This window comes from Dermacentor silvarum, chromosome 1, assembly GCF_013339745.2.
Source record: "Dermacentor silvarum isolate Dsil-2018 chromosome 1, BIME_Dsil_1.4, whole genome shotgun sequence".
NCBI classification, from domain to species: Eukaryota; Metazoa; Arthropoda; class Arachnida; order Ixodida; family Ixodidae; genus Dermacentor; species Dermacentor silvarum.
This window is the reverse complement of record NC_051154.1, coordinates 64,308,571-64,334,654: the sequence shown is the minus strand read 5'-3', so window position 1 is coordinate 64,334,654 and position 26,084 is coordinate 64,308,571. Positions and strand designations below refer to the sequence as shown.

The following is a 26,084-nucleotide window of genomic DNA, read 5'->3' as shown; positions in this document are numbered from 1 at the left end:
CACTCTTACAAGCCATCTATGCAGCTACAGTAGCGAAACGTACATGTAAGTGTAGTCAACGTTTTACTGAAGCACAAAAAGATGAGATAAGGGATTTGTTTCAGCAAATGAATACGTTGTTAGAGTGCTACACCAACCATTCGCAAAATGGTTATCAAACAAGTCTCAAGCTGTCATAAAAAAGAAAATATGGCGTAATATCCCAGTTTCCTAGCTTGTTTTTGCTAAAGCGCAGGCGGTGAGCCGATTAATGGGCTGGCAGGTTGGCCCATTCATAGAGAAAAATGAGGGCGAGATGGTGAAGAGAATAAATGACGGGCCAAAGGAAGACAGCGGGCTCTGCGTGTAGCGCTCGAAGAGTTATGGGCAGTGCGCGTCGTGTCTTACACAAAAGCGTTCAAGTTGTGCTCTTTTTCTCCCTCTTTCGGGATCTGGCAAAAGGGGAAGCAAAACAAACACTCACTTTTCCTTCCCTGTAGCCAGGAAATAAAGAGCGTGTCTAACTGTTTTCAAGGCACCAAATAAAAGCTGCGAGCAGGGAAACACATTCACCCACGAATCAAATAAAGAGAGGGAACCCCCCCTTTTTTTTTCCGCGGAGACTGCAAAATCTTGGGATCACGGCTCGGGGTTTGAACAAATTAAGCGACTGAAATGGTCGGCAAAAGACGTCGGCTGCTTTGGCCGGGCCAGCCGGGGGAATGAAAAAGAAGCCAGCGCCGCAGCGGCGGAGTCCCAATACGGAATTAAGCTGACCGAACGCGGCGCCGAAGCTCTAAGGAAAACAGAGGCCGGGATTTATGGCAGTGACGTCTCCCCCCCCTTCGGCTTTCGCGTTTGTCCCCCCTTCTTATTCTTGGAAGCCGATCGTGACCCGCCTACGTGTTGTTGTTCAATTATACGCTAGGCTATCGGGAATAGGGGGGAAGAAAAATGAACGACTTGTGTTATAGCCGCGACAGGCTCTTCGCTTTCCGCTCCTGTTGTTATCTCTCTGCTTTGTGTCCGCCGGATGCCCTCTGGTGCGCCTCTAATAGGCGGCCCGATTGTTCATGTACGCATTCATCGATCGAGGCCCCATCTCGCACCTCCCTCAGCGGCTCTTTATCCCTGCGCGCGCTGCTCGCGGCCTTTGACTGGCCTGCAAAGCTTTGAAGCGCGCTTCGGAAGCATTTAGCTCACTGGCTTTACGGGATTTAACGAAAAGACAACCCTCTTCTCTCTCTCTTTCCTTCCTTGCGCTACGGACGCGCAACCGTCGCTGCTAATCTACATGCACCGCGGCTGTCTTAGAAGCCCCGCGCCCATGCGCTCCCGTTCAATTCCTTAATCACCGCGCTGTCAATTCAAGCAGACAGCTTTGTGCTGACTCTATCTTCATTCCTCAACGAGCATAAAATAATCCTGAAGATATACGCAACATGAAGACCAGGACCACGCGGCTTAAGGTGCTTGTCTTATCCATTCTCTCTGTGTTTTTCTCTTCTTAATGCAAAGAGGTCGGCTTACAGCGGCACTCCTCCCTTTTGTTCCGCTAACTTGGCTCATTTCAGAAAAGAACGGCGCACGGCTCTCGCTTATGTGGCGTGTAAACTTGCTTAATACTCAGGCACAACACAGAGTGCACGTTGTGCGCGCCGCATTTCTCGCTCACTCTGCACCTAACCGCTATAGAATGTGACGCTGAATTAGTTACTAGGATAATTAAGCAATCAGTCTTCGTAATACGTAACTGGATTTGTTCGTGTATGCATGTGCGACTGAAAGCAATTTTCTTGGCGTGCGTTTCTCTCATTTCGTTTTTGCTTTAAGTGTTATATAAAACTTTGAAAAACGTCTTTAGCTATGGAAACATACTAATCATTTCATTCTCTCTCTTTTACCTTATAGTTACTTCGTCTCGCTTTTCTAAAAAAAATTAATATTGTAAGCAGATCAAAGCACCTTCGCCCGCACGTTCATGTGAAGACAAGCCAATGGATGAGAGCGTAATAAAGACATCAGTCGAGATGGTCACAAACGTTTTTGCTTGTATATATATATATATATATATATATATATATATATATATATATATATATACAAGCAAAGACGTTTGTGACCATCTCGACTGATATATATATATATTTATATATATATATATATATATATATATATATATATACATACATACTGAGCATGGCAGAAGCTGGTAGCTATCTTACATAGCCAAACAGTGGGACAATCTTGTGGCGAGCTTGCGTTGAACAACTGCTGTGTCCGCGTCATAAGCGTATAGTTCCTTGTGTTGAGTGATGCGGTTAGGTTGGTATTATTCTACTCTATTGTTTTCTGTTTTTACGCTTAACATAATTTTTTCTCCTCTGCGACGTTGAAGCGTTAAATATTGAAATTGGGTAAAATAAATCGGGGGTCTTCGTTATCTCTTTATTGCTTGTGTGTTGAATTTTCCACCAAACTTTTAAACGTGGAATCGTTAATTTAACAAAACTGTGGCTTCTCACAGCTAAAGGCAGGCAAAAGCGAAATGTAACAAAAGAAAGAAATGAAAGCACAGAAATGGTGAGGTTTACTGTGTAAATCAGAACCAATATAGTGCCCTGCTCCTTGAACGAATTAGCCAAAAACTAAATTCCTCAGGCGAAACATGCACTACACGAATTATAATGTCTTAGTATTAAAAATACAGTTTTAGATGGCATTAGTTAGCGCAGCCACGCTGAAGAAACTTGAATAAATTGTCAATGCATGTAGAAATGCTCATAACGCGCTAACATTTTTTTTTTCAACAACGTGAGCCGTTGAATTGCTCTCCCTGTTGACAAAGCAGTGATCGTTCCGTACTTGTAACATTTATATTATATAAGCGTTCTGTAACACCAGATTTATTGCTTTTCGTATCTCACATAAATAACCAATTTATGACGCGCAGTATAGGTGTAGTCGGCTTATTACTTATAAATGTCTCGCCATAACTCTCGTGGTAGTCGCTACCGTCCGATGTTGGGAATAGCTTTAGTGCATGTGTGTGCGTCTATCAGCGTATGTACCGTTGGGCTTTGCGGTATCAGAGTGAGTACTCTTTTTAAAAAATGATAGCAAAAAGGCAGTAACTGATTAATTTGATCAGTACTACTATATGTTACTAACATTAAACTGACGTCTCAGTAGAGTGAGAGTCCCATAATTAATAAGGGATGTTCAATTGGTAAAAACAATTGTCCGATCCTACCTGCGATTTGTTATTGCCCAGGATTAAAATATTTAAGCCGCTATGGTTATAGTGCAAGGTTTCTATAATAACAGCCTGTTCGACATACCTGAACGTATAATTGCAGACAACCAACTTATCCGACAAATGCAGCACACAGCTTTCGGTGTTTGTGGGAAACACGTTTGGGCTCACTGTTTCAATTGGTGTCCTTGAGATGGGGTCATAAGAAGGGATACGCGGCAGTTGAACCGTCGAACGCTGCTGTGGCCTTGCTGTGCTGGTTACTACTGCGATGACGTATGTCGTGTACTCACGCATGATTCGGTGACCGTGTTAAGAACAAATGCGCTGTACACAAGCATATCTTCCATGCTACGAATTTGAGCGAAGTCGATCCTTGTCTTCTCATTCGACTTTTCCTCAGGGTTTCCTTTTTACCCGCATAACCATGACGTGCTGGTGTTTTGTTCCAGGAAAACCGAGTCCATCCATCACGTGGTTCAGGAACGGCAAGGCTATCACCAACCTGACCCGCACGTCAACCCGTGGTAACATCCGCAGTGACGCCGTCATCTCGAGGCTAGAGCGTTCAGACCTGCTGACAGTCTTCACCTGTCAGGTGTCCAACAACATCTCGGCGGCCGTCGCTTCATCCGTCAAGCTCGAAATGATCCGTGAGTGGCAGTGCCTATAGACCAGCGAGCTTTTCTATAGGCTTTTCTCACATTCTAGCGCGGAGGTACCTACTTGGAGTTACAAATATTCCAGGTAAATTCCCGGACAGATTGGCAGTAACGCCGTTTTACTTTGCTACGTAGAGTTTGCTTGATTTGCACGAAAACTCTTTCACTGCACAACTAATTATTTATTGTACGTTTGTGGTTATTAAGTGCAGATTCAAAAACGCGCTTTTGTTTAGGTTGGAAAGTATATTTAAAACGTCGAAGTGCTTTCCTGAAAGGGAACACTATAATTCCTCCAGCTCTGAAGAACAATGTCAAAAAGGCCCGCCACTCTGCATTCAGAGTTGTTAGAGCCATGTTATGACAGTGCGTTCGCAGGCTGCTGTAAAGCAGCCATGGTGTCCGAAGTCTGCCGTAGCCAGGCAGGAGTCGTGGGACCCAAAGGGATCGAGCTATCAGCGTGCAGCACATCAGTTCTCCTTCGGGTCAAGATGCCCGTGTCGTGAAGATGATGATTCTTATGATTATGATGTTGATAATGTCTACCGCGCTTGCAGTGCGCCCTCTCGATGCCGTGGTGCGGCGCGGCGACACGCCCCTGTCAGCCGGCATCCCGGTGGAGATCGTGTGCGAAGCGATGGGTTCCCGGCCGCCGGCGACCATCAGCTGGTGGCGCAACGGCGTCCAGCTCAACCAGACCTTCAACCACGTGTCGGCGGACGGCAACGTCACCACCTCGGTTGTCAACTTTACGCCCACGAGCGCCGACAATGGCCTACAACTCATGTGCCGGGCCCAAAACCCGCTGCTGCCCGGTGCGGTGGCCGAAGATGTCTGGGTCATGCGCATCTACTGTAAGTGTTCCCGATTGAGTGCACGCGCGATGCTTCATCTTGCAAACAACTTTCAGTAGATAGCAACTGGCCCCGCAACTTGCATGATAACCACGATAGAAATGTTGCAAAATTTCCAATGCTTTCCTTCATCACAGTACTAGAGTGAAACTGCTAGATTCGTCCAGCTCATGCTGAATTAGCATTCGAAGCAAAGGGCTACCTCTCCCAGGGCACGCATTTGTGAGTGATCCTACGTAGCCTCGTGCCGAATGCGTTAGTCGTTGTGCAGAGCTTCCAGCACATCGAGACGGTTTCTGAGACATACAGCGCTGCACTTTCTTTTCTTTTCTATTTTGTGCAAGCTTGGTTGCGAAAGAGCAACATCAGCGCCAACGATGGCTTTGCATATAATTATAGAAAGCGGAGCGTACATTTATCTTCATCGAACATCCGCACTATAATGATTGTGTAATGATAATTGTATTAAGTTCCTTGTGCATGAGCACAGGCATGGCTCTGTTGGGGACAAGAGTTAATATTGTCGCTAGATTCAATATATTCATCCCAAAATATGCCACAAGAAACATCGGCATTGCTCTTAATTTTGTCCCGTAGCTTGCAGAGATGGCTTTAAAAAAATTATAAGTCGAACGTCAGTGTGTTTCGTAGCAGCTATTGCTGGCAGTTGTCGAAACTGGGTGGAAACGTTTCCTAAATAGATGTGTCCTAATTACATCCCGGCAGCCGCTCTACAGGTGCAATGTTTCCTTCAAGGTTACTGAATACAAAATAATTAACATAATTGTATTTGTCATATGGCTGAACATTGCAATTTGTCGGGCCATTAATGTTTACCTCTTCTTATAATTCGCATGAAGAGCAGGAATCGTGCTGTCTACCACAGACTATCCTTTCTTAAGTTTCTTCCGAAGGAAAGCAAAAAAAAAAGTGAGGGTAGACAAAATCATTATATCAGTCATCAGCTTATTTTTATGTCCACTGCAGGACGAAGGCCTCTCCGAGCGATCTCCAATTAGTACCCCTGTCTTGTGCTAGCTGATTCCAACTTGCGCCTGCAAATTCTCATTTCATCACCCCACCTAATTCTCTACAATACTCGACTGCGCTTCCCTTCCCTTGGCATCCATTATCTAACCCTAATAGGCCACTGGTTATCTGCCCTATACATTACATGGCCTGCCTAGCTCGATATTTTTCCCCTTAATGTCAACTAGAATACGAACTACCCCAGTTTATTATCTGATGCACACCACTCCCCTCCTGTCTCTTAACGTTACGCCTAACATTTTTCGTTCCATCGCTCGTTGCACGGTCCTTAACTTGTTCTCGAGCTTCATTGTTAACCTCGAAGTTTCTGCCCCATATGTAAGCACCGGTAGAATGCAATGATTGTACACTTTTTCAATGATAGTGGCAAGCTCCCAGTCAGGATTTGGCAATGCCTGCCATATGCACTCCAACCCAATTTTATTATTCTGTAAGATCCCTTCTCATGCTCAGGGTCCCTTTTCAGTAACTGACCTAGATAAACGTGCCTTGCACAGATTCTAAAGGCTCTCTGCCAATTATGAATTCTTGTTTTCTTGCCAGCTAGCTACTGAACATGAACTTTGTTTTCTGCAAGCCTACTCTTACACTTTCTCGGCTAAGGTCCTCAGTCGTTACACCGTATATGCATACATAAATCATTATATAAGCATGCAGTAATGCATAGATTCCAGGAATCAAATATTGGTAAAAGAAATAAACCATAAATATTATGACATAAAAATTAAACAACCACTTCAATGATACACCTACGATAGGCCAACAAAGGAGTAAGTAAACGCTATTACGTGGTGATCATTATAAAGTTTTACGGAATATTTGAAGATCACCTGTTGCAGATAACATAATTCTAGTCGTTGAGCTGGATTATTCAGAGAAGCGGGCATTATATGGACAAAAAATCGAAAAACATATTTAACTAATTAACAAAACTTCACTGATTCACTTCTTAATTAATTACTTTGCCGGACATATTGCAATTTAAGAAATGTAACCAGCGAGTTTGCAAGGCGTATTCATTCGGAATGAATTTCAGAATGACACTAGTTTGGAGATATGCGCCATCAAACTCGCCGTAAAACTGCACTGTCGTTCCACTTACTTTTCTAACAAAATACTCTTCTATGCATTGAAGCACAAACGTAACTGGAATGCCCGTGTATTTCGTCCCACACTTCGGAAATGAATACCTCGAAGCTGGTGTCATCCTAGAAATTCATTTCAATTGGAAACGTCTTGCAATCTCACCGGCTAAATTTCGTAAATTGCAATATGTGCTTTAACGTATTGACTTAGGAAGTTAATTAGCGAATTTTTGTTTTGCTGTCGCAGTAAAATCGAATGTGCGCAAGATGGGCAAGTTGCCTTTTTCTTTGAGCAAGTAAGCCTAACAGACAAAATACGCTTTACAGTACTAGTTTGCAGCAACGTTGTCTACTGTCTACTGGATACAGCTGCAGATGGCGTCCGCGCCATCTTCGTGTTCTAGCATGTCACTTTCCCAATTGCGGAGGCGATCCTAAAGTAAGTTTAGTCTAAAGTAAGTAAGAGCTAAAGGGTTGTTTTAGTAGAGATCATTTATTAAGTCCGGATGCGTAAGAGGAGAAAGAAAAAGCTGAGTCATTTCACTTCACAGCCTCGAGAGGCAACTTCAACGAACGAATATCACTGCCACACTTCTGTTCACGGCGAATTATATTTCACTAGCTATCGAGTCACAGCTTCGTGTTATGGACAAAACTGTACCTTTACTTCTCTTAAGCGAAGCTTTATAGGCTCACAAGTGTCGGCGGCGGTGGTGGTGGTGGTGTCCCGCTGAAAAGCGGGCCCATCCTGGTGATAGTGCAGAAAGTGCCCAAGCTCAATGGCACATACCAGGGACAAAAAAGAAAGAGGGAGAAAGAGAGACAGAGAGAGAACGAAAGAGAAAAAGAGAAAGAAAGAGAGAAAGAAAGAAAAAATCACCACAAAGGTCAGATACACACAGGACAAGCTTCGCTTACCCCCATTTTTTCGACAAGGAAAGGGCTGGTGATTTTTTTTCTTTTTTTCCCCAGCCCACATAAGCCTGACAGAAAAAATACACTTTACAGGGCTAGTCTGCAGAACTATGTTATTTGGTGCAGCGATAAAAAAAAAAAAAATGCGGGCGAAATGAGCAAATTTGTTTCACATTGTGCACATGAGTCTTACAGACAAAGCACGCTTTACAGGGGTAGTTTGCAGTACTGTTGCTTGATGTCGCAGTAAAAGTAAAAAATGTCACAGTTTCGCCCTAAGGGCGAAGCAATGAATGCGATAGCAACACAGCAATGTCATACGAAGTAAGGTGAGCGGCTTTGGTAACAGTATGAATTGTAGTAAACATGAGCTGATTAAGTAAGCAGGTGTGCTGCGGCGTAAGTAGACCGACATGAAGAGAGACTCGATGACCACGAGAAGGCGCGTGTGAAACGGTGGTGTTGATGAGAAGCGCTTCCCGTGGGCAGCGCGCGTGCGAAGGGACACACCTGTAGCGCTGCACTGCCGATCCGGGCAGCATTACATGTGTAGCGTGCGTTGGAAAATGTGACCCGACTATTACTAACTGAATGAACAAGCTTGGTGTGAGCGCGCACAAACAAACATGAAGAGATCACACTGAATGACTGCAGACAACGACTGTCAAAACGCTGGCAGCAAGCATACGCCGCTGCGGGCGAAGGTACGGGCGGTCTATCGCTTCAACAGGAACTGAGCCGCGAATGCACGGCTCATGAAGGTCAGAGCCGTGTGGAGATAAGAGACGGTGCGGCGAGCGACGAGCGCGGTTGTTGGCAGAAGAAAAGTGCGCCCCCCCCCCCCCCCCCCGCTTCCTCCGGCGCTGGCTTCCCGCTTCCTTGCTTGCGCGCGGGAGAGATAAGAGACCGTGCGGCCGAGCGACGAGCGCGGTTGTTGGCACAGTAGAAGTGCCCCCCCCCCCCCCCCCCCCGCTCCCTCCGGCGCTGGCTTCCCGCTTCGTTGCTTGCGCGTGGGGGATTGAGTGCGTCCCAGCACGCTTGCGCTCGGGCATACGGCGCGCGGTGAAGATTTTATCTATACGGAACCTCACGGCGACGGCGACGGCGACGGCAGAAATCCGGTTGAAGTGTCCATATAATTGCTATCGCAATAATAAATAAATGTGGGCGAAATGGGCAAATTAGCTTTCTAATTGAGTATATGAGCCTTAGAGACAAAGGACGCTTTACAAGGCTAGTTTCCAGTTTACCTGCTATTAGCGCGCACTATATCAACGGTCTTATAAACATTAAGTGTTATATAAGAGCGTCGGCATAACACGCGGCAGGCAGCCAAATGAGCGCTTGCGTGCTTAAACTAAAACTTTGTCCACTACCACCAACGGGATTCGAACTCTTTCCCTGCGGCAACATGCATCTCCATGGAAGCCACACGTGCTGTTCTCTGCACTGTCACGCAACATGAATGCTTGGCAATCTGGGCAAGATATAGAGCTCCGCAGAGGCTCTGAATGTGGTCACAGCTGTGCATATATTTCAATGACCACAACAGTCAATACTGAACAAGGACGACTTTGTGTGCATCGTAAAGATGTTATTCAGAAGATCGCGGTGTCAGCTGTCACAGCCTGCTGCTGAGAGTAATGAGTTCAACGCCAGGGGAACCGCTAAAAGCTGCTTATTTTCTTTTCTTTTTTAAAACCATTCGGCCATTGCTGTGAAGTCGCCATTAACTACTAGTTTGTGTACCAACGTACACAAACGTACGCCTTACGCGCTTAGGCATAATTTGTGGTGAAGCTCAAGGAGACAAGGGCAATATTATTCTCTTTATTTGAAGACCAAATTTAGACATTATTCACATATTTGATTGATGCTTTCAGCAAAGGCTTTTTTTTTTTCAGTGGCTGCCTACCTCACAGTCTGAAGGCTTCCATGAAAAAGTCGATGAGAACCTCAACACCGTTACATTTCCAGGCTTCCATTGTAAAAATGAACATTTGGAGGCCAAGTTTTACCTACTTAGGATTTGTTACACTCGTAGTGCGAGTGTTCTTCTGCACACTCACTTAGTTGACTATATTGTGCAAGAAAATGACTTTTTTTTACCCTTACAGAGCATACGACATAATGTTAGTCATCGAAGCTTGTGAAACTGGCTTGCTTTTTTTTTTTTTTTTTACAAGTGGTTCTGATTATTTAATTCCAACTGACCCGTATGCTTAAGCAGTGCCAACGCTAGATTAAACTTCTCGGTTCACAATCAGTACGAAAAATAGCAAGGTTCTAAAAATGTATTTCATCAGAAGGAAAGCTTGCACTAGCCTCACATCACTCATTGTTTTTCAAGTTAAATGGTTGACGTTGTTTCGAGTTCCTCCTCTTATCATATGTCACCAAAACTGTGAGCGAGGCGCGGTGCAATTTCGGAAGAAAGCCCGGAAGTCAGGAGCGGGTTGGTGCACCTGGCTTGCCAGGCAGCCGCCCGTCCACGTCGTCGTAGGAGGCTGGCTTGTTAGCGGAGTCGGCTCGGAGCCGACGGCCGCGTCTCCCGAGGAGTCTCCGGCGGCCCTGGGGGCTATCTTACCTGGGTCTCAGAAAGAAAGGGGCGCTGCTATCTCCGCAGAGCGAGCTACAGCAGTTCACTGCGGCCTGAAGAAGATTCCGCGCAGCCTGCTCAAGAGGCTCCCTCGCTCACAGCAGCCGGGGAGAGCAGCAGTTCTCCTTTGATACACCGGGCCGCGCTTCTCTAACGACGCTAAATCGTTTTTCACCGAGACGGAAGGAGAAAAGAGCGCCAATGTCGCAGCGGCCTCCCGCTTCGCGAAGATTAATCTCTGTCAGCGTCGTTTAAGGCGAGTGGCCGATTCCTCCTTCGCCTCCCTCTCCTCTTTTTTTTTTTTTTGTGTGTGTGTGTGTGCGTATATGTGCGCGAGCGTGTTGTCGCCCGTTCAGTTTCCTTTGCTCCTGCGTAGCCAGTTTAGCCGGAGCTTCGGTCGCACCGACGACGACGAGCGGGCGTGCGTGAATTCAATCGCAGACTCCTGGCCGCCTTGATTGCGCGTCGCGCTCATGAAACGCGGCCGGCCGCCACGCCGAGTCCGCACATTGTTGAGGTCGGGCCAGCGCGCCGGTCCTCTATCTTTCACGCCCCATTGGACCGCGCGGGAGGACAGCTTCGACCCCGGGCTCACGTTCTGCTTAGCTGGGGAGGGTGGCCACGTCTGCTCAAAAGTCCACAGCCACCGCGCCCGATCGATGGCTCACGCCTGCCGACCCATTGGCTCGTGACCGGACCGTTCGCCAGCTCTAGTCGACCGCCAGGTGCGACCCCGCTACCTCGGGAATTCCGGGGGATGTTTCAAACTCACTTCGCAAGCGCCGCGGGTAGGAGCGGCACTCGCCGTGCCACTGCTTTCGAAGCTCTCCTCTCAGCTCACCCCCGTTTGCCATCTGAGGGGAAAAGTCAATGTGCCAATACAACGCTCTCTCACCGCATGCCGCCAGTAATGTGACAACGCACATTCTCAACTGCGTTTATTTTTTTTTTCCTTTTTCTTGGACTTCTGCAGTAGGTGCTTACACAATCCTCGTCGCCGCAGTTTACGGGGCTGTTACAATATATATATATATATATATATATATATATATATATATATATATATATATTACGTACAATACAGATACCTGGGGTTCGATTACTCTTGAATGTCGAGAAAGTCTCCAGGGATGCGCAACACGAAGGTGGTGTTAGAAGCAGTTGAACACTTGAGACAAGCGGTGAACGACAATTGCGAACACCGATAAATTACCTCGCTGAAGCAGCTTTTATGTCACATGGGCAATATATATATTTTGGTTTCGTCATGGTTATACATGCAAACAAACCGGTTTGTTAAGGTATAATTGGTATAAAAACTTCGAGAAATCACCCTCTTTTACGTCTTCCTCGCCCCCCCCCCTCCACTTTTTCTTGCAATCAAATAAAACCATAATGATGTAACCGTCTCATTCATTTTGTAAGCCGATGATAGTAGTGCTAGGTCGATTTGACACAATAAGATGACGATCTTAGATTGTAATTAAGCTCCTGATTTACCGCATTTTACTTTTAGTAGATATTCGCAGATATTATCTTTTTCTTATTTTTCAACAAGGAATTTGTCCTTTTTCAGCGTTACCTCCAGCTTTAGTCCTGTGTACTCCTTTTATCTTGTGTATGCGTCTTTCTCTCTGGTTTTAGCCTTACTTCATCACGTACGAAATTAGCCCAGCACTTATCCTTGTTCATTTTTGAAGAATATATGACGATTTGCTTCGAAAATGTCAGTGAGCCAAGCAACTCGCTTTTCAATTCCACGCCCCGTCTTAAATAACCACACTGGTGTACGAGCAGATCATGTCCTTATTCGATATAGGAGTGAGGCTTCCTCTCGACTAAATCTCTTCGTTACGCAAGGCATATGTGGTAGAACCCAAAGGGAACCGAAGTGATTACGAATGTCAGGTTATTTTAACTTGATTACTCTTTGGAGCCTTGACTTAATGAGCGCTGCGTATGCAATAGCATCGGCTCTTGCATAGGAAATTCACTGAAACTTTACTGTGAAGCCTTCGTTGCTTTGTGTAATACTTTTGTTACTACGTTATTTTGCGTAATACTTTTCCTTCTCTAAGAAGCTCCGAGATTTTGCTTTCGGGAGCAAAAGAGGCATAATAGCATGTCAAGCCTTTCCTTCGATAATGCGTCCGCACAAGCACATAATGACGTCTTTGTGTTATTTACAACGTGTTGACACCATTTTGCGACGTGTAAAGACTGCTCGATGTCATGAGACTGACATTCCATCTGACAAGTATTTCAGGTTTATTTATCGCACAACCGCCGCGATGGCTTAGTGGTTATGGCCTTGTGGCGCTAAGCTCGAGATCTCGGGATCAAATTCCGACCGCGGCAGCCGCATTTCGATGAGTCAAAATGCGAAAACGCCCGAGTACCGTGTATTAGGCGCACGTTAAAGAACCCCAGGTGATCAAAATTATTCCGGACACCCCCCGCTACGGTGGGCCTCATAATCAGACCGTGGGTTAAGCACGTAAAACCTCAGCATTTATCTGTTCATCATGCGAGTAATCGGGCTGCACACGCAAGGAAATCGGCCTCTTCACTGCCGTGCATCGTGTTCCGGTGCCTGCAACGCCAGAGTGTAGCCCTTCTTTTACTGGTTCGCACAGTGTTCGAATACTTGCAACGCCAGGCTCGCCCTTAGCAAAGTGGCTACGTCAAGTGACCTCTGGCAACGTATAATTCAATGTGCCAACTCTATGCAGTTGTCTCGCCGATATTCTCAAGGATACCAGCTTTTAGTAATTTCTGGGAAGGACATGCGATGTTCATCATTTTATTGGCGCACACGGATGCGTGCATGAAGCTTCTGTGCACCATCGGGTAGCATTCTTGACATTAATGCGGTGAATGTACCGTATGACAGCGTATATTAGACAATGCAGCGCATATTCTATTTAACATGCGCTGTCTTGGCAGCAGTGTTGAAACAAAACTTCATATTTACTCACAGGAAACATTCGCACAGTGCTGAAAGTACCTTCGAAACTTTCGCTTTATATTTACCTTCGATTTCTTTCTGTTGCATTTTTGTTCGTATTAAATTCGATTTTGAAAACAAAATGTTTCTCACCTCTTGTGACTGTCAAGTTTTGGAAAAAAAAATACTTTCCGCGCCTTTCGTCTAGGTAGTTCAGGTTTTTACAAATGCGTAGCTCAAGTTGCGTGAAACATTTCTTTATATTGTAATCGAGCTGCGCTAGCACGCACCACCGTATTAATAAACTTACAATCCAAAAGAAAATTAATCAGTCGATAGATTACTTTGGCATCAGTGCAGTAACAATTGCACTTCGTTACTTAACGAAAGCCGTTATTGCAGTGTCAGTATCAAAAAGCACCATCGACTGCTTCCTAAAAAAGTGCCTGCAGCCTTATGGTCGTAGTAAGACGCATCTTTGCTTTGAGTGATAATTGCACACACGAATATAGCAATGCAATTTAGATATGTTATAAAAGTTTCGGTTATATTATGTACCTTTCTCTTCAAAAAGCCCGTTCACGCGGACATGTGTTGAACTCCAATGTGCAGCATGACAAAGTATCTGGATTACGTTAACCCAGTGTAGATAAAACTCATGAAAGGTAAATAAGATCATTGCCAGGCACTCCTGTGTTAGCCTATTACTCTTCTCAAAAGGAAGTTTCCCAAAGAAAGGCGCTGATTCTCTCCTTCCTTAGATCCTATTCTTCGTTCCAGTAAACATAAATCAAAGAAATGACAGATATCAAGTTTGCCGTCCCCTCCAGAGGTTATCGTCGCGAACCGTAATGAACAACCATCCGCAAACGTGCGGGACCACGCCCTGCAGCCTCGGCTCCGACTCGGGAGAAACCGCGTCACCGATGATTCTGCTGGGGTTGCCTACACGCACCTACATACAGACCCCGCACGCATTCCGCTAGTTTTCTGTCTCCAATGTCATCCGGGTAACACCCGCGCCTGGCCAATTCCCTGGTGCACCTTTCTCGAAACCAGGGAGGCCGGGCAGCAGATGCGAGCGGCGTCCGCGGGGCCGGCCTCCTCCGGAGTCGCTCCGGCCGCGCTCGGCCCGTATGTCGAAGCAAGCCGTCGGCGCTGGGTTGCCCAACTAGGTGATTTTCAATCAATAGAGCTGTGATTAGAAGCAGCCAGGACGCTGCACGTCGCTTTAATTGTGTTACGCGCGAAGCTTGACGGCGAGGAGATTGAAAGGGGGCTCGCTGGCGCGCGGCCACCGGATCCGGCGAATTGTTCCCCTCCCGGCCGACCTGCTTTTTTTCACCCTGCCGGACGAAGGAAGATAAATTCGCGCTTTGTACTTCTTATGGGCTGCCTCGAAGCTCCGCTGTCGCTCCGGCTGGCAGCAGTTTCAAAGACCCCCGCGTTGCATTGTTAGTCCCCGCGCCGTACGCTATAGCCTGATTTCAGCGCCTGCGTTCCTTATTTTCGTTACTTTTCCAGCCTGGTTACTTTCGTGCTTCTCCCCCTCTGGCTGCATACTATGACCGTAGTGGCCGGCTTACGTTACTCACCTAGACAGTGCGCACACAAAGCACGCCTCTCGTTTAGAAAACGAGGCAAGCAAAAAAGAGAGAGACCGGCCTCAATAAGCCTTTATTTCGCTAAACTCAATTAGAAATGAGCTCGTTTTCGAAGTCAATAGAGACTTCTTACACAAGAGAAAGGTACGCACAGCTACGGAGAAAGAGAGAAAGAGAAGAACGTTTCGTAATTACGGAATTCAGCACTGCCTTGACGCTCAAAGAGAACAAAAGTACAAGGTCCCGATGGTATGGTTCAGCAGGGAGATTGTTTGCGGAATACATTCCGGATAATATTACTCCTGTATTATATTGTACGCCTCCCTTTCGTCAGTGTGTAGTCCCCAACACTTGTGCTTTCTTTCCCCTCATTGCGCACCCCGACCCTTGTGCGAGTGCTTAGCTTACCGACCATTGCTGAGCAGACCGAAATCAATAAGAGGTCCCCGCTATTGGACCCCGGACAGGCGAACGAAGGCCGAAAGAGCAGTCGCAAGACCGATGGGTTTTCGCCGCTTCTATTATTGTTCTCGGGAGCTCGGGATCGGTTTCCGAGAAATCTTGCCTGGGACCCAATGAATGCGTAATTAAATGTGTCGCCTCTGCCTGCCGACATGTCCACTGCGGCTTAATGAACATAAATTGCTTCGTTATAGCATCACCGTGGAAAAGCAAAACCACAAGCGTGAACAAAATTAAGCACGCCGGTGGATTCCTCCGCTGCAGATTCCTCGCGTTCGATGCACCTGATGTGTTCCGAGACATTGGAGCGAAAGAACCTTGCCTTTGCGAGCGCAGCGTTCTTCGGATTTGTGTGCAAGACATCGAGAATGTTCATCTGTGCGTTGAATTCAATTTAGTGTCACATGCAATATCAGGATTTTTAAAAATATATTTATTTTATTATATTCGGGTATAGCAAATATGCTGGAAGTGTACACGTTTTGTTTTTTGTTTTTTTTTCTCTCCTTCTCGGTAAGTAAAAGCCGGCAAGCAGGCCTAGACAGGTGCCCGATAGATTTGACAAAAAGCCTTTAGCTTGAGGTCAAGCTCCGCTTTAATCTCTCGAACTGAACGCTGAACGATGGCGTATGCCAGTGGGAACAATAGTGCGCACCGACTGCGTTGCTGCGATGCCACTGCGCTTTTATGTGCCATAAAATCGAGTAATGTTTGGGCGTATTATAGGCAGATGAATGTTGTTCCTTCTTGTGGCCCCAAATTTGCACCTGATATTGTATTCCTGTTACTATCATATACACGACTTCGATACTTTTGTTATGCGGTATGATACTTACAGACTGATAAAACCTTTCTAGCGTTGAAAAAGGCAGTACTCATTTATTTATTTATTTTGCTTGTACCTTCACAAAGAACTTCGAATTGGAGTAGTTAACGCGACATGGCTAAGCCTAATCAGAGCGGCTACAAACAGCGGTGCAAGAAATGTTTGAAATGCAAATGCCTATGTGGATACAGCGACCAACCTGTCTGTGCGTTTATGCGTCCTCCTTTTTTCGGGATGCTTGAAAGACCGTTTTTTTTTTTCATATAGCGCTCGTCTTGCATGCGTTTCTTGCATCACTGTTTTCACCGTGCTGGTTAAGCTTTAAAGATTTGTTTTTATTGCGACAGCAATTACATGGACACACCAAGCGAATTTCTGCCGTCGGCGTTGTCGTCGTCGTCGCCTGGAGGTTCCATATGAAGTCCAACGGCGATGAAATCGCCGCCGCGCGCCTATGCTGTATGTGCGAGTGAAAGCGCGCGAGGGACGCGCGCTTTCACGGGGAGCGAACGCACGGCGGAGAGCCAACGCGACTTCTTCCGTCGCGCGAAAGGCCGTGGCGGGACGGCAAAGAGGGATTGGAGGCGACGTTTAGCTGCGGCACCAAATGCGTATTTATATAAAAACGTTGCGATGCGAGAAGGTTTTAAAGACTTCCGACACTGCCCGACGAGTGTCCCGTTCTGATCTCGTCGAAAACCTCCGAGCCGCCGCCAGAGGCACCGGCAAGTCTCCAACGCCGCGCGCGTTCGGTGCGAACGCGGGCAAAACGCCGACGGCGTCGACAACAGTTCTGCGCGTTGCTGGTGCTGCTGCATGTCCAAGTTTCTACAGCTGATAAAACTACTATCCTTACTCCGTATAGCTCTCTACTAATTTGCTATCGCAATTGATGCTTCCTTCGCCTTTCGGGTGAAACTGACACTTTTTTATTCTTGTTTTTTTTTTCTTGTTTTTCGCGTTCTTACAGGCACGATTCCTTGCACAGGAAGGTATAGTTCCCCTTAATTTTTTACGAGGAATATTACCTGCAATTTATGTAATACTTTTTTATCGCAATTTTTAATTTTTATTATTTTGTACACGACGACAGTGCTTTTTTTTTTTTTTTGGCCTAGGGCTCACTTTCAGTGCTGAAATATGCATGTATGTGCATTTCAATAAAACAGCGCTCCTGATTTGTGTCTTTATTAACACCGTGGTAGCGCCCTCTCTGAGTAACTATTATCGCATCAACGTCTAATGACTCGACGCAAGGATTCCGGGCCCGCATTCGTAAAAAGCTATTACGCTAGATATGTTCGTAAGAGCAGATGCTAACCGATAGGGAGGTTTGACATTATTAATATCGAATGCGACCAGCTCATGGAAAACAGCACTTACTAGCGAAAAGCTTGTGCACAGGTAAATAATGCAAACAAAGGCCATAGAACTTAGCAGGACAGCCTATAGAAATTCATCGTTACACAGAATACATAGTGCAGTAAGTACAAAGGCAAGGTCGAGACAGGACAAGCGCTGACTTTCAACGAAGGCTTTATTGCGGATCGTGAGCATATATATATATATATATATATATATATATATATATATATATATATATATATACCGACACAAGTTCCTCACTGTCGGTTCTTTCCATTTGCAGATTCAGATGGGCTGTAGTTTGTACTTGTACTTTGCGCTATGTATTCTGTATAACGATGAATTACCAACATGCCCAAACCTATTTCCTTCTACAGAAATTAACCAAAGTAAGCGTGAATGCAACTATTATGCAAAAGAAGCGGAGGGTTTTGGGCAAAAAAGATCACCGAGCAAACACAATCCTCAATAAGCTTTCATTCAAAAATTATGATCGTAAAAGAAGAAAAAAAGGAAGGAATAAAAAGCCGACATTTTCTTCGGATAATCACCGAGAAAGGTATACCTAACATTTTAAATATTACAACTGAAAACACTAATAAAAGCCCTAGTCACGGCAATGTGGCACAATTTTCTCGATAAGCACATCGCGCAACAGCAAGATCTTCAACAACAGTGCTGGTATAGTGACATAGCTTACCCCGAAATAACTGCGACACTCCGCGTTCGTTGCAGCATACTCGCGGTGCGGCTCCTATTCGAGCCATCATGTCGAATTCACCTGTCCTCATACATTTTTCTCCCTTAATGTTAAAATCGCTAAGACGACCTTCTTTCAGTTCGTTATCATGATTTTTTTTAATGGGCTGCGAGAGGGAAGGCAATGTGCGTCCATACGTTCGCAGACAAGCCCATCCTCAGCGTGGAGCTGGGGCCGCCGTACCGCAACTCGAGCTTGGTCGAGGGTTCGGACGTGTTCCTCGAGTGCAAGGCTCGCGCCAACCCGCCGGTGAGCGACGTGGGCTGGCGGCGCGACGGCAGCGTGCTCGTGCCGTCGGCTGGACCCCAGGAGCTCGTGGTCAACGACAACTTCCTGGCCATCCAGAAGCTCGGCCGCCACGACTCCGGCAACTACTCGTGCTTCGCCGGCAACTCGGAGGGCGTCGCCGAGAGCGCCTGGTTCAGCCTACGCGTCCAGCGTAAGTCTCCTTCATCCGGGCGCTTTCAAAGCGGCAGGTTCCTTCACAGTTAGCCTTTATATAGCTTAGATTAGATTAGATTAGGGGCTCTACATGGAGCAGCTTTGGTTAAATACTTTGGGCAAAAAAATGGGCGTGAATCCCACCCATGAATCTTGCTGTAAGCTTTAACAAAAAATGAATAATTTATAACATAAAGTCAGTTTTTTTTTTTTTCACGGATAGAATACGTACGATTTACACCTACTACTCCGGTTTGTATTTTTTTAATCTGTATGCGAATTTCACTGCCAAGCTGATTGCAGGAACCGTCATTTCACGGTTCCTGAAATCAGGCATGGCGCCCTACCCGGGCGGACTTTTGACAGATGACGATTTGTTAGTTTATTTAGCCGGTCATCTTCTACAATTGGTATTCAATGTTAAAGGATAAGGCTGGAAGTGTGATATGTATGTATGTATGTATATATATATATATATATATATATATATATATACACATCTTTGTTGCGCCTTAAATATACACCACCAATGCCTTTTTAACAAATGGCAAGAACGATTTTTCTCATGGTTTGCTGGAACAGGTGCTTCGGATGATTATAATTCCTATTATGCACTCGTGTGTCCATTATCGCATTCTTTTATTCTAGCCTCTTTTTTTTTCCCTGTGAGATCTCTCGACGTCTCCCATCAATTCCATAGGGAATGCGAGTAAATACAGGCGAGTTACTGGCCCACACCGTCCGCAGATACCTATACATCATGGCTGGCGGCGATATTTGTCGAACGTACGGAGATGTAGTAGCTTGACACGTCGGTTCATCATGAAGGAGGGGAGCAACGTTCAGCGCGTGAAACAGGTATAGCATCCTCCCGAACCAAGACTAGTTTATCAACTCTGACTCTCTGCTCGAGCACCTCCACTATTTTCTAATTAGGCGAATTATCCAGAAACATCTTTACGTTTTAGTAACACCCTGGTGTTTTTTTTTCTTGTTTTTTTAGCTCAGACACAGGAAGTTGATTACGGTGTTTATACTAATTGCCAAAGAAGTACTAAAGAACCAGTTAGAGTAAACAAAAAAGGCGACTGCAGAAACAGGCTGTGGAAGGTAAAGTTATTACCTATAATTACCGTGTTGCAGCAGACTGAGCTTAGTGAAGAGAAGCGCCTGCTCTTTGTCCCACCGAATGGTTCAGCGAGGCAAGCACAGCCACTCCCGGGCTATCGGTTGGCCTCGGCGTGACGTGTGCAGAAGTTAACGCGCGCAGAAGTTAAAGCTCGCTCGTTGCTGGTGAAAATTTTCTTTGGGTGCAGGATAATGTTTACGACGCAGCGATGGCGGTTTGCGCCATAGGTTTCTTGGTAGCATCATCTGACTTTCAGTATAAGAGCGTAACACCCCGTTGCAGCGCGCCACCTGGCCAGTACCGCTTAATTAGCAGCAATGCTAATTATGCCCGCTCAAATTGGAAGGCAGCTTTACTTAGCTGCGCGAGACGTCGCCATTTATAAGGGGATGAAATTTTCGGGATTTGAAATGGTTTCACATCTGCTCGCCTGTGGTATTTCTTTTTTTTTTTTCCCTTTTATGTTTTGCGTCGTCAGTCAGCCAGTTAAAGGGCATGAACATGTTGGCGCTTCTAACTACACGTTAGTGTAGTTATAAGGCGGAAGGCGAACGTCCGTAAATATTTAAATACGCGTTTAGGTGCTTAGTACTTTGTACTATGCGTCAAAACTGCTTTAGCGTTTATCGTCTGGGAAAAAGGGTTTTCTGCGAGTTGTTTAATTTGAGACAGCCTGTTCCGACTATAAAAATCCAGGAAGGAAGCTGTAGGAAATGTTTTTCTCCAATGTCTGACTTTGTCTCCCGCGTTTTCAGATGTGCTTCACTGTATACTAAAGGTTCGGGCCCGCACATCCAGAGCTATTAGAGTGTCAGTGCTTATACATCCACTGAACCTTGCTACTTTATTCTAAACCGAGTGAAGGTATTCCTTATAAAGACGTCTGTTGCTGTTGCCCTAACTTGAGACGAGGTCAGGGAGAGTCTGCAAGAGATGGGCAGAAATTTTATTTCCACAGCCCATCCAATTTTATTTCACGTTTAAATGAACGACATATCTGTTTTACGTTTTCTGCAAGCATTTCATGCTTGCGAGATCTGCAGTACTGCCAGGACTGTGACTGTAAAATCGAAAACAAATATTTATGGCTTTTAACCTATGTGCCCTATTAAACTGCTTGAGAATTTATTTCATTGTTTTGATAAGCTACTTGTCCAACGTACCAGAGTGCGCTTGGCAGGATGTATCAGTCCTTTTAACGTTGTAAAAAGAACAGAACGGAAACAAGGAAGTTGTATCTTTACGAAAAAAGAAAAGAAATTGTTTCAGGTGGTTTCTTTTCTTATTTTTCCGCGCGTCTGACTTTTCTTACTTTTCCCCATATGGATAGAAACAATACTGCTTTGTGGTCCTTCCTAAAGAACGACTGTCTGCAGAACTTCCCCACAGGCTCTTCCGTGCCGTTCATCGAACCGTTAACTACAGGTCCCCAAGGCGTTAAAAGACACTCAACATGGGTAACGCTTACACATACATATATTGCTGTCTTTCTTTTTTATTTTATTTTTTTCCATTTTGCAAGATGAGCACATTACTCCAATTTGGAAAGACCTCCTACACAAAGAAGGCTTCTAGCAAATGGTAGCAAGCTCGTGGTATTTTTTTTTTTTTTATTCCTCTATGACGCTATATAACGAGTCGAAGAATAAATGTGCATACTGACAGGTTCGACGCAGTTCTGGTCACGAACGCACAAAATGTACACGTGCGTCTGAATTGACAATAATTAAGCTTCTAATGTCATTACCCAGGGACATCAGGCTGAGCCTCTGGAGAGCAATATCGGCGGATATATACCCTTGCTCTGCGACGTTTTGGCCCGAAAGTTGATTATCCCCAAGGCAGTGCTGGGCGGCCTCTTCACTGCCAGCGCCATGCAGTCGCTTACATCTTTCTTTGAGTGCGTGTGCGCGCGCCTTTTTTTTTTTTTTTTTTTTTCGTCCTCCCGCGAAGATCGGAAAGCGAGGCCGATGAAACAAAGGAAGGCCGCCGCCGCTCACCGGTGAGCGGCGGCCGCACCACCAGCGACAATGGGAAGACCGGCAATTCCGTCCCGGGTAGCGTACACGTGTGACGTCCCGCCGAATGAACTGCCTCCATCAAGCGCTTTCTCCTCGAGAACGCAGTAATGCTCTCGGATCTACCGCCGCCCCCCAACTCCCCCTCCCCGCACCATTCGGGGCGGGAGGTATTTGCTCTGCTCTCGGTCAGAGAACTTTAGCGAGTTGGCCCACCCCGACGGCCGTTTGGATTTGTTTGCGCCGGACAACACAAATAGGTTCGAGTCGTGCGCGCGTGAGCGTCGCGGGAGGCCACAGCGCGCGGATTCTCCGCGCTGACCGTGTGCGCTGGCTTAGGGGCCAGATTCCTGTTTTCCTTGACTCTGCTGGCGGCCGAGGGCGAGCCTCTTCTGCCGCTTTCTCCTCTGGCCGCGGTCCTGCGCTGCGCAAATTGCACCCCGGCCGCGGATCCTGCAGGAGTCGTTGTGCGCCGCCTGCTGGCGGATCCCGTGCGCCCACAACTTGGCGCACAGCTCGATGACTGACCGGTGGAATTGCCCCTCGTTTGAGAGAATGCGCGCGGGTCGGCCCCCCGCTTGTCCGGTCTTGATCTCGCCAACTTGATCAGGCCCGACCCAAAAGTGCCCCCTTTACCGTCACTTTTATTTTTTTCCTTTCCTTCCTGGCTGTAATTTCTGAAAGAAACGGGCAGGCGAAAAGCGACCCTTTTCTTGTTTTACTCGGCTTCTTTCTTTTCTTCCCTTTCTTTTTTTTTCTTTTTTTTTTCCTTGTCTTGCTTACATCTGGGACGTCGAATTTGTGCTGATGGCGCTTTGGACCCGTATGTGACCCCCTTGCGCTAGTGTGTTCGCGAGCTCACCAATTTAAAAAGGAAGAAGCCACTCTTCCGCAGTCGACATTTCACTCCAAAGAGCGAAGGCACTTTTGCAGCGCCTTGATGGTGAAGACTCGAGAGACTCGGTTGTTGCTGTACAGCGGATACGACGGGGGCGGCTTTTGTGTTTCTGGTCATAATGCACATATCTAACGACCTGTGCACCATATTTCAAAACGAGTTCGCTTGTAGCCTATACTTTTAGCACCAGGTACCAGTGAATTCAAGACCGAATCCATAAGTAGCGCTTAACGTGCGGGTCACTAGAACAATATTAAAGTGTAAAGTTATCCGCGTAACAAAAACAGAGTTAAATCAACAAACTTCTTCCATATTTAATTACGGCTGCAACAACGAAGATTACCATTGGCGGCGATACGTTAAGTACAGATCTTGTAAAGGGAATACCGTATTTTTCTATGTATATTTTCATAAAGGCCATAAATACTGGTGTCGCAGTGAGACATGCAGACGCCCTATCTTCGCGCATCAAGCGTATTATCTTTGGAATCGTATATTAAACTTCCTGGTTTACCGCGCTGCTCTAGCATTTCTTATCTTTGCCTTTTAGAAATTTCTATAATTCCGATTTCGTTCGAAGTAATTGGCTATTATTGGTCATCATCGCTTCTTTTTCTCTTCTTGCGGTATAACTACCACCGCCCATTCGATGCAGTAACTTTGATGTTCACTGCTTGCTTAGTATAATAAGTACGGACTAAAACGACCTTCACACCGCCAGCCTCATTTTCACTCGGGCGGGTCGCCCGCGCGAACGAGCAATTTCTCTCTCTCAGTGTAGCTCGCCCGGATATGTTCACATATGGTGCGTCGCGCAACGCCTACACAGATGCGACGTCTTGGAACACAACACCCGAAGGAGCTGATCCGCAGCAGCGACATTGAATGTGGGTAGTGCATATATTTGTCGCAGCGTCAGTTCGTCTAATTAGTGCCTAGAAGGAAATCTCGTGCTGAACGCGCAGCCGAAACACATTTCATGTGGTTGCTGTTCAAAAGCTACAACATCATAAAACTGATTTTCGGCCACACGCATAAAGACTGGGACTCTCGCCGCGTGTCCTGGAAGTGACGGGCGTAGGCAGGCGGTATGGCGACAAAATGTTAGGAAAAACAGCTTATTATGAAAAAAAAAAATTTCACAGAAGGCAAAGCAACAGTTAACGAGATCGGCTAGAATTAACTGTCGGCGGTCGTCAAATCAAATAAGATTACTCGAGCCCGTCGACTATTTCTGCATGCGTTATCGTAAATTCCAGAGCAGTTTGCGGCCTTCTCGTCGATTAGAGATCGAAGGTACTACAGTGGCAGCATTTTATAAGGATTCGTCTCGTTTTTTTTTTCCCTTCTTTTAGCGCTTCCTCCACCGCTGCATCGCCTTTATTGCCGGAATCGGCCGCTCGACACGACGAACTATACGAAGAAGGAAAAATGATGTCTGTCATTGCAATACATGGATGCAGTATTAAAAGTGCGCCTGCAATTTAATTATGATACCCCTATCAAGTGAGGAATACCGCTCATGAAAGGTCCAGTACAGCAAGCGTGGTCTTACTCGAAGGAGATTACGCTGAAAACAATCACCGATCAAAAGCAAAACATCACACGAAATGCGTACTGTGACGTAGACTCAATGGCGCCCAAACAAAGTCAAATACGCATACATAACGATCAGTTTCGATGGGGATATTCAAAGACAGCGGCCCAAAAGACGCTATCCGTACATTCTACAGAAGAACCCAAGCAAAGTTCGGGTACTCCAAGTGCGCGTTGCCGCCAACGCTATCTTTTGGTTCATTTTGGCGTATGCGCAAACACTAGCTGCTTGCGTCCGTTATATTTAAATGTTCCTGGTGTCCTGCCAACTATCTTGATGTATGCTCTTCGCATTACACCATGCTGCCATTTTACCAGGTGGCCGGGAGCCACCTGGTAATCCAGATGCTGGACATATCCAATCCAAATGCTGGACATATATTATCGAAGGAGATCGTCCAATGGTAAAGAGAACTTCAAAATTCCGCCCCAGGGTCTATTTTGACTAATAATTTTGATGTCTGCAGACGTATGAACGGAAGCAGATCATTGGTCGGGCATGTCGAACAAACTTCCCAAAACTGAAGAGCGCGTGGCTTGAGGACAACACGAGTGCTCACTGGTAGCCGAAGGATTTGTTTGTTATTGCATGCGGCAAAATACAGCGTGGCACAGAGGAATAAAAATGCATAAGTGAGGTAAACGAAAGCATAGAAGACGTACGGAAAATAACAAGCCATGTCAAATCTGTAACACCTGCGACATGGCGTGACACAAACAACCTACCGGAACGATAATGGCCGCACGACAAATAAAAGGGCAAAAGGAGTAGACGTGATAAGGAAACGAGACAACCTAAACTAATAGAAACCTGAAGGTGACGAGACGGTTGGGCTGCTAAAGCTTTCACAACAACAAAATAGAGCAGCAAATGACAGGACGGAGACAAAATTGGCCCGACACCAAGGAACAAAACAGAGGCTACCTCTCGGTAAAAAGTTGGAGGAGATAAGGGTGTACAAAAAAGAAACAAGCAACAAGAACAACAAAAACAAAAATAATAAGGCGAGGATAGAACCATGGTGGCGGCGGTCGCCCCGGGAGACGCTCTGAAGAGAGAAAAAAAAAAGGGCGAAGATGGGTTGGAGAATGCGGAGAAGGTATGACAGAGCGGCTAATTGCCGCTATGCCATTTTTAGGAAATAGCGTAGGACAAACAAACTGAGCAAGACATCCGAAACAACAGAAGGAAAGAAAAGCAAACGAAAAAAATTTTAACGTGTGGAAAGAGGAAAGGCCTGAAGTAAGTATGACCTACTTTAGTCAGCGTGATCGAGGCAAGGGCTTGGTGTCCTCAATATACTCAATCTATTGTTCACTGAATCCCATACAATACTTGCAGGCGCACCAGGGACCCTTCCTATTAACGTAAGACGCTTATGGACTTACCCGTACACACTGCCACATCATAGCGGAAAAAGCTGCCTTTGAAGGCGAGTCAGCGATCGTACGAACAATGTGGTGGTAGATTGTTGCTTAGTGGCGATTTCAAGACGTTCACCTAATCACTAGACGTCGGCTAGTCCTGTGTATCTTACTGTAACCATGCGACAGCAGCGCACGGTACATTATAGTTCGGAAAACTTCGTCACCTGCTCCGTGACGCAGTAACTCTCAAGTCAAGCGTCGTAGTGCACC

General features: G+C 46.0%; 1 protein-coding gene across 1 annotated transcript in view; it reads left to right on the top strand.

Moving 5' to 3' along the window:
- Positions 1-26,084, top strand: part of LOC119443576 (hemicentin-2-like) — a 404,290-nt gene that overhangs the window by 328,006 nt on the left and 50,200 nt on the right. The window contains exons 4-6 of the mRNA XM_049663006.1: positions 3,688-3,888; positions 4,455-4,751; positions 18,510-18,803. Coding sequence (XP_049518963.1) covers positions 3,688-3,888; positions 4,455-4,751; positions 18,510-18,803 — 792 coding nt within the window. The remainder of the gene's footprint in view (positions 1-3,687; positions 3,889-4,454; positions 4,752-18,509; positions 18,804-26,084) is intronic.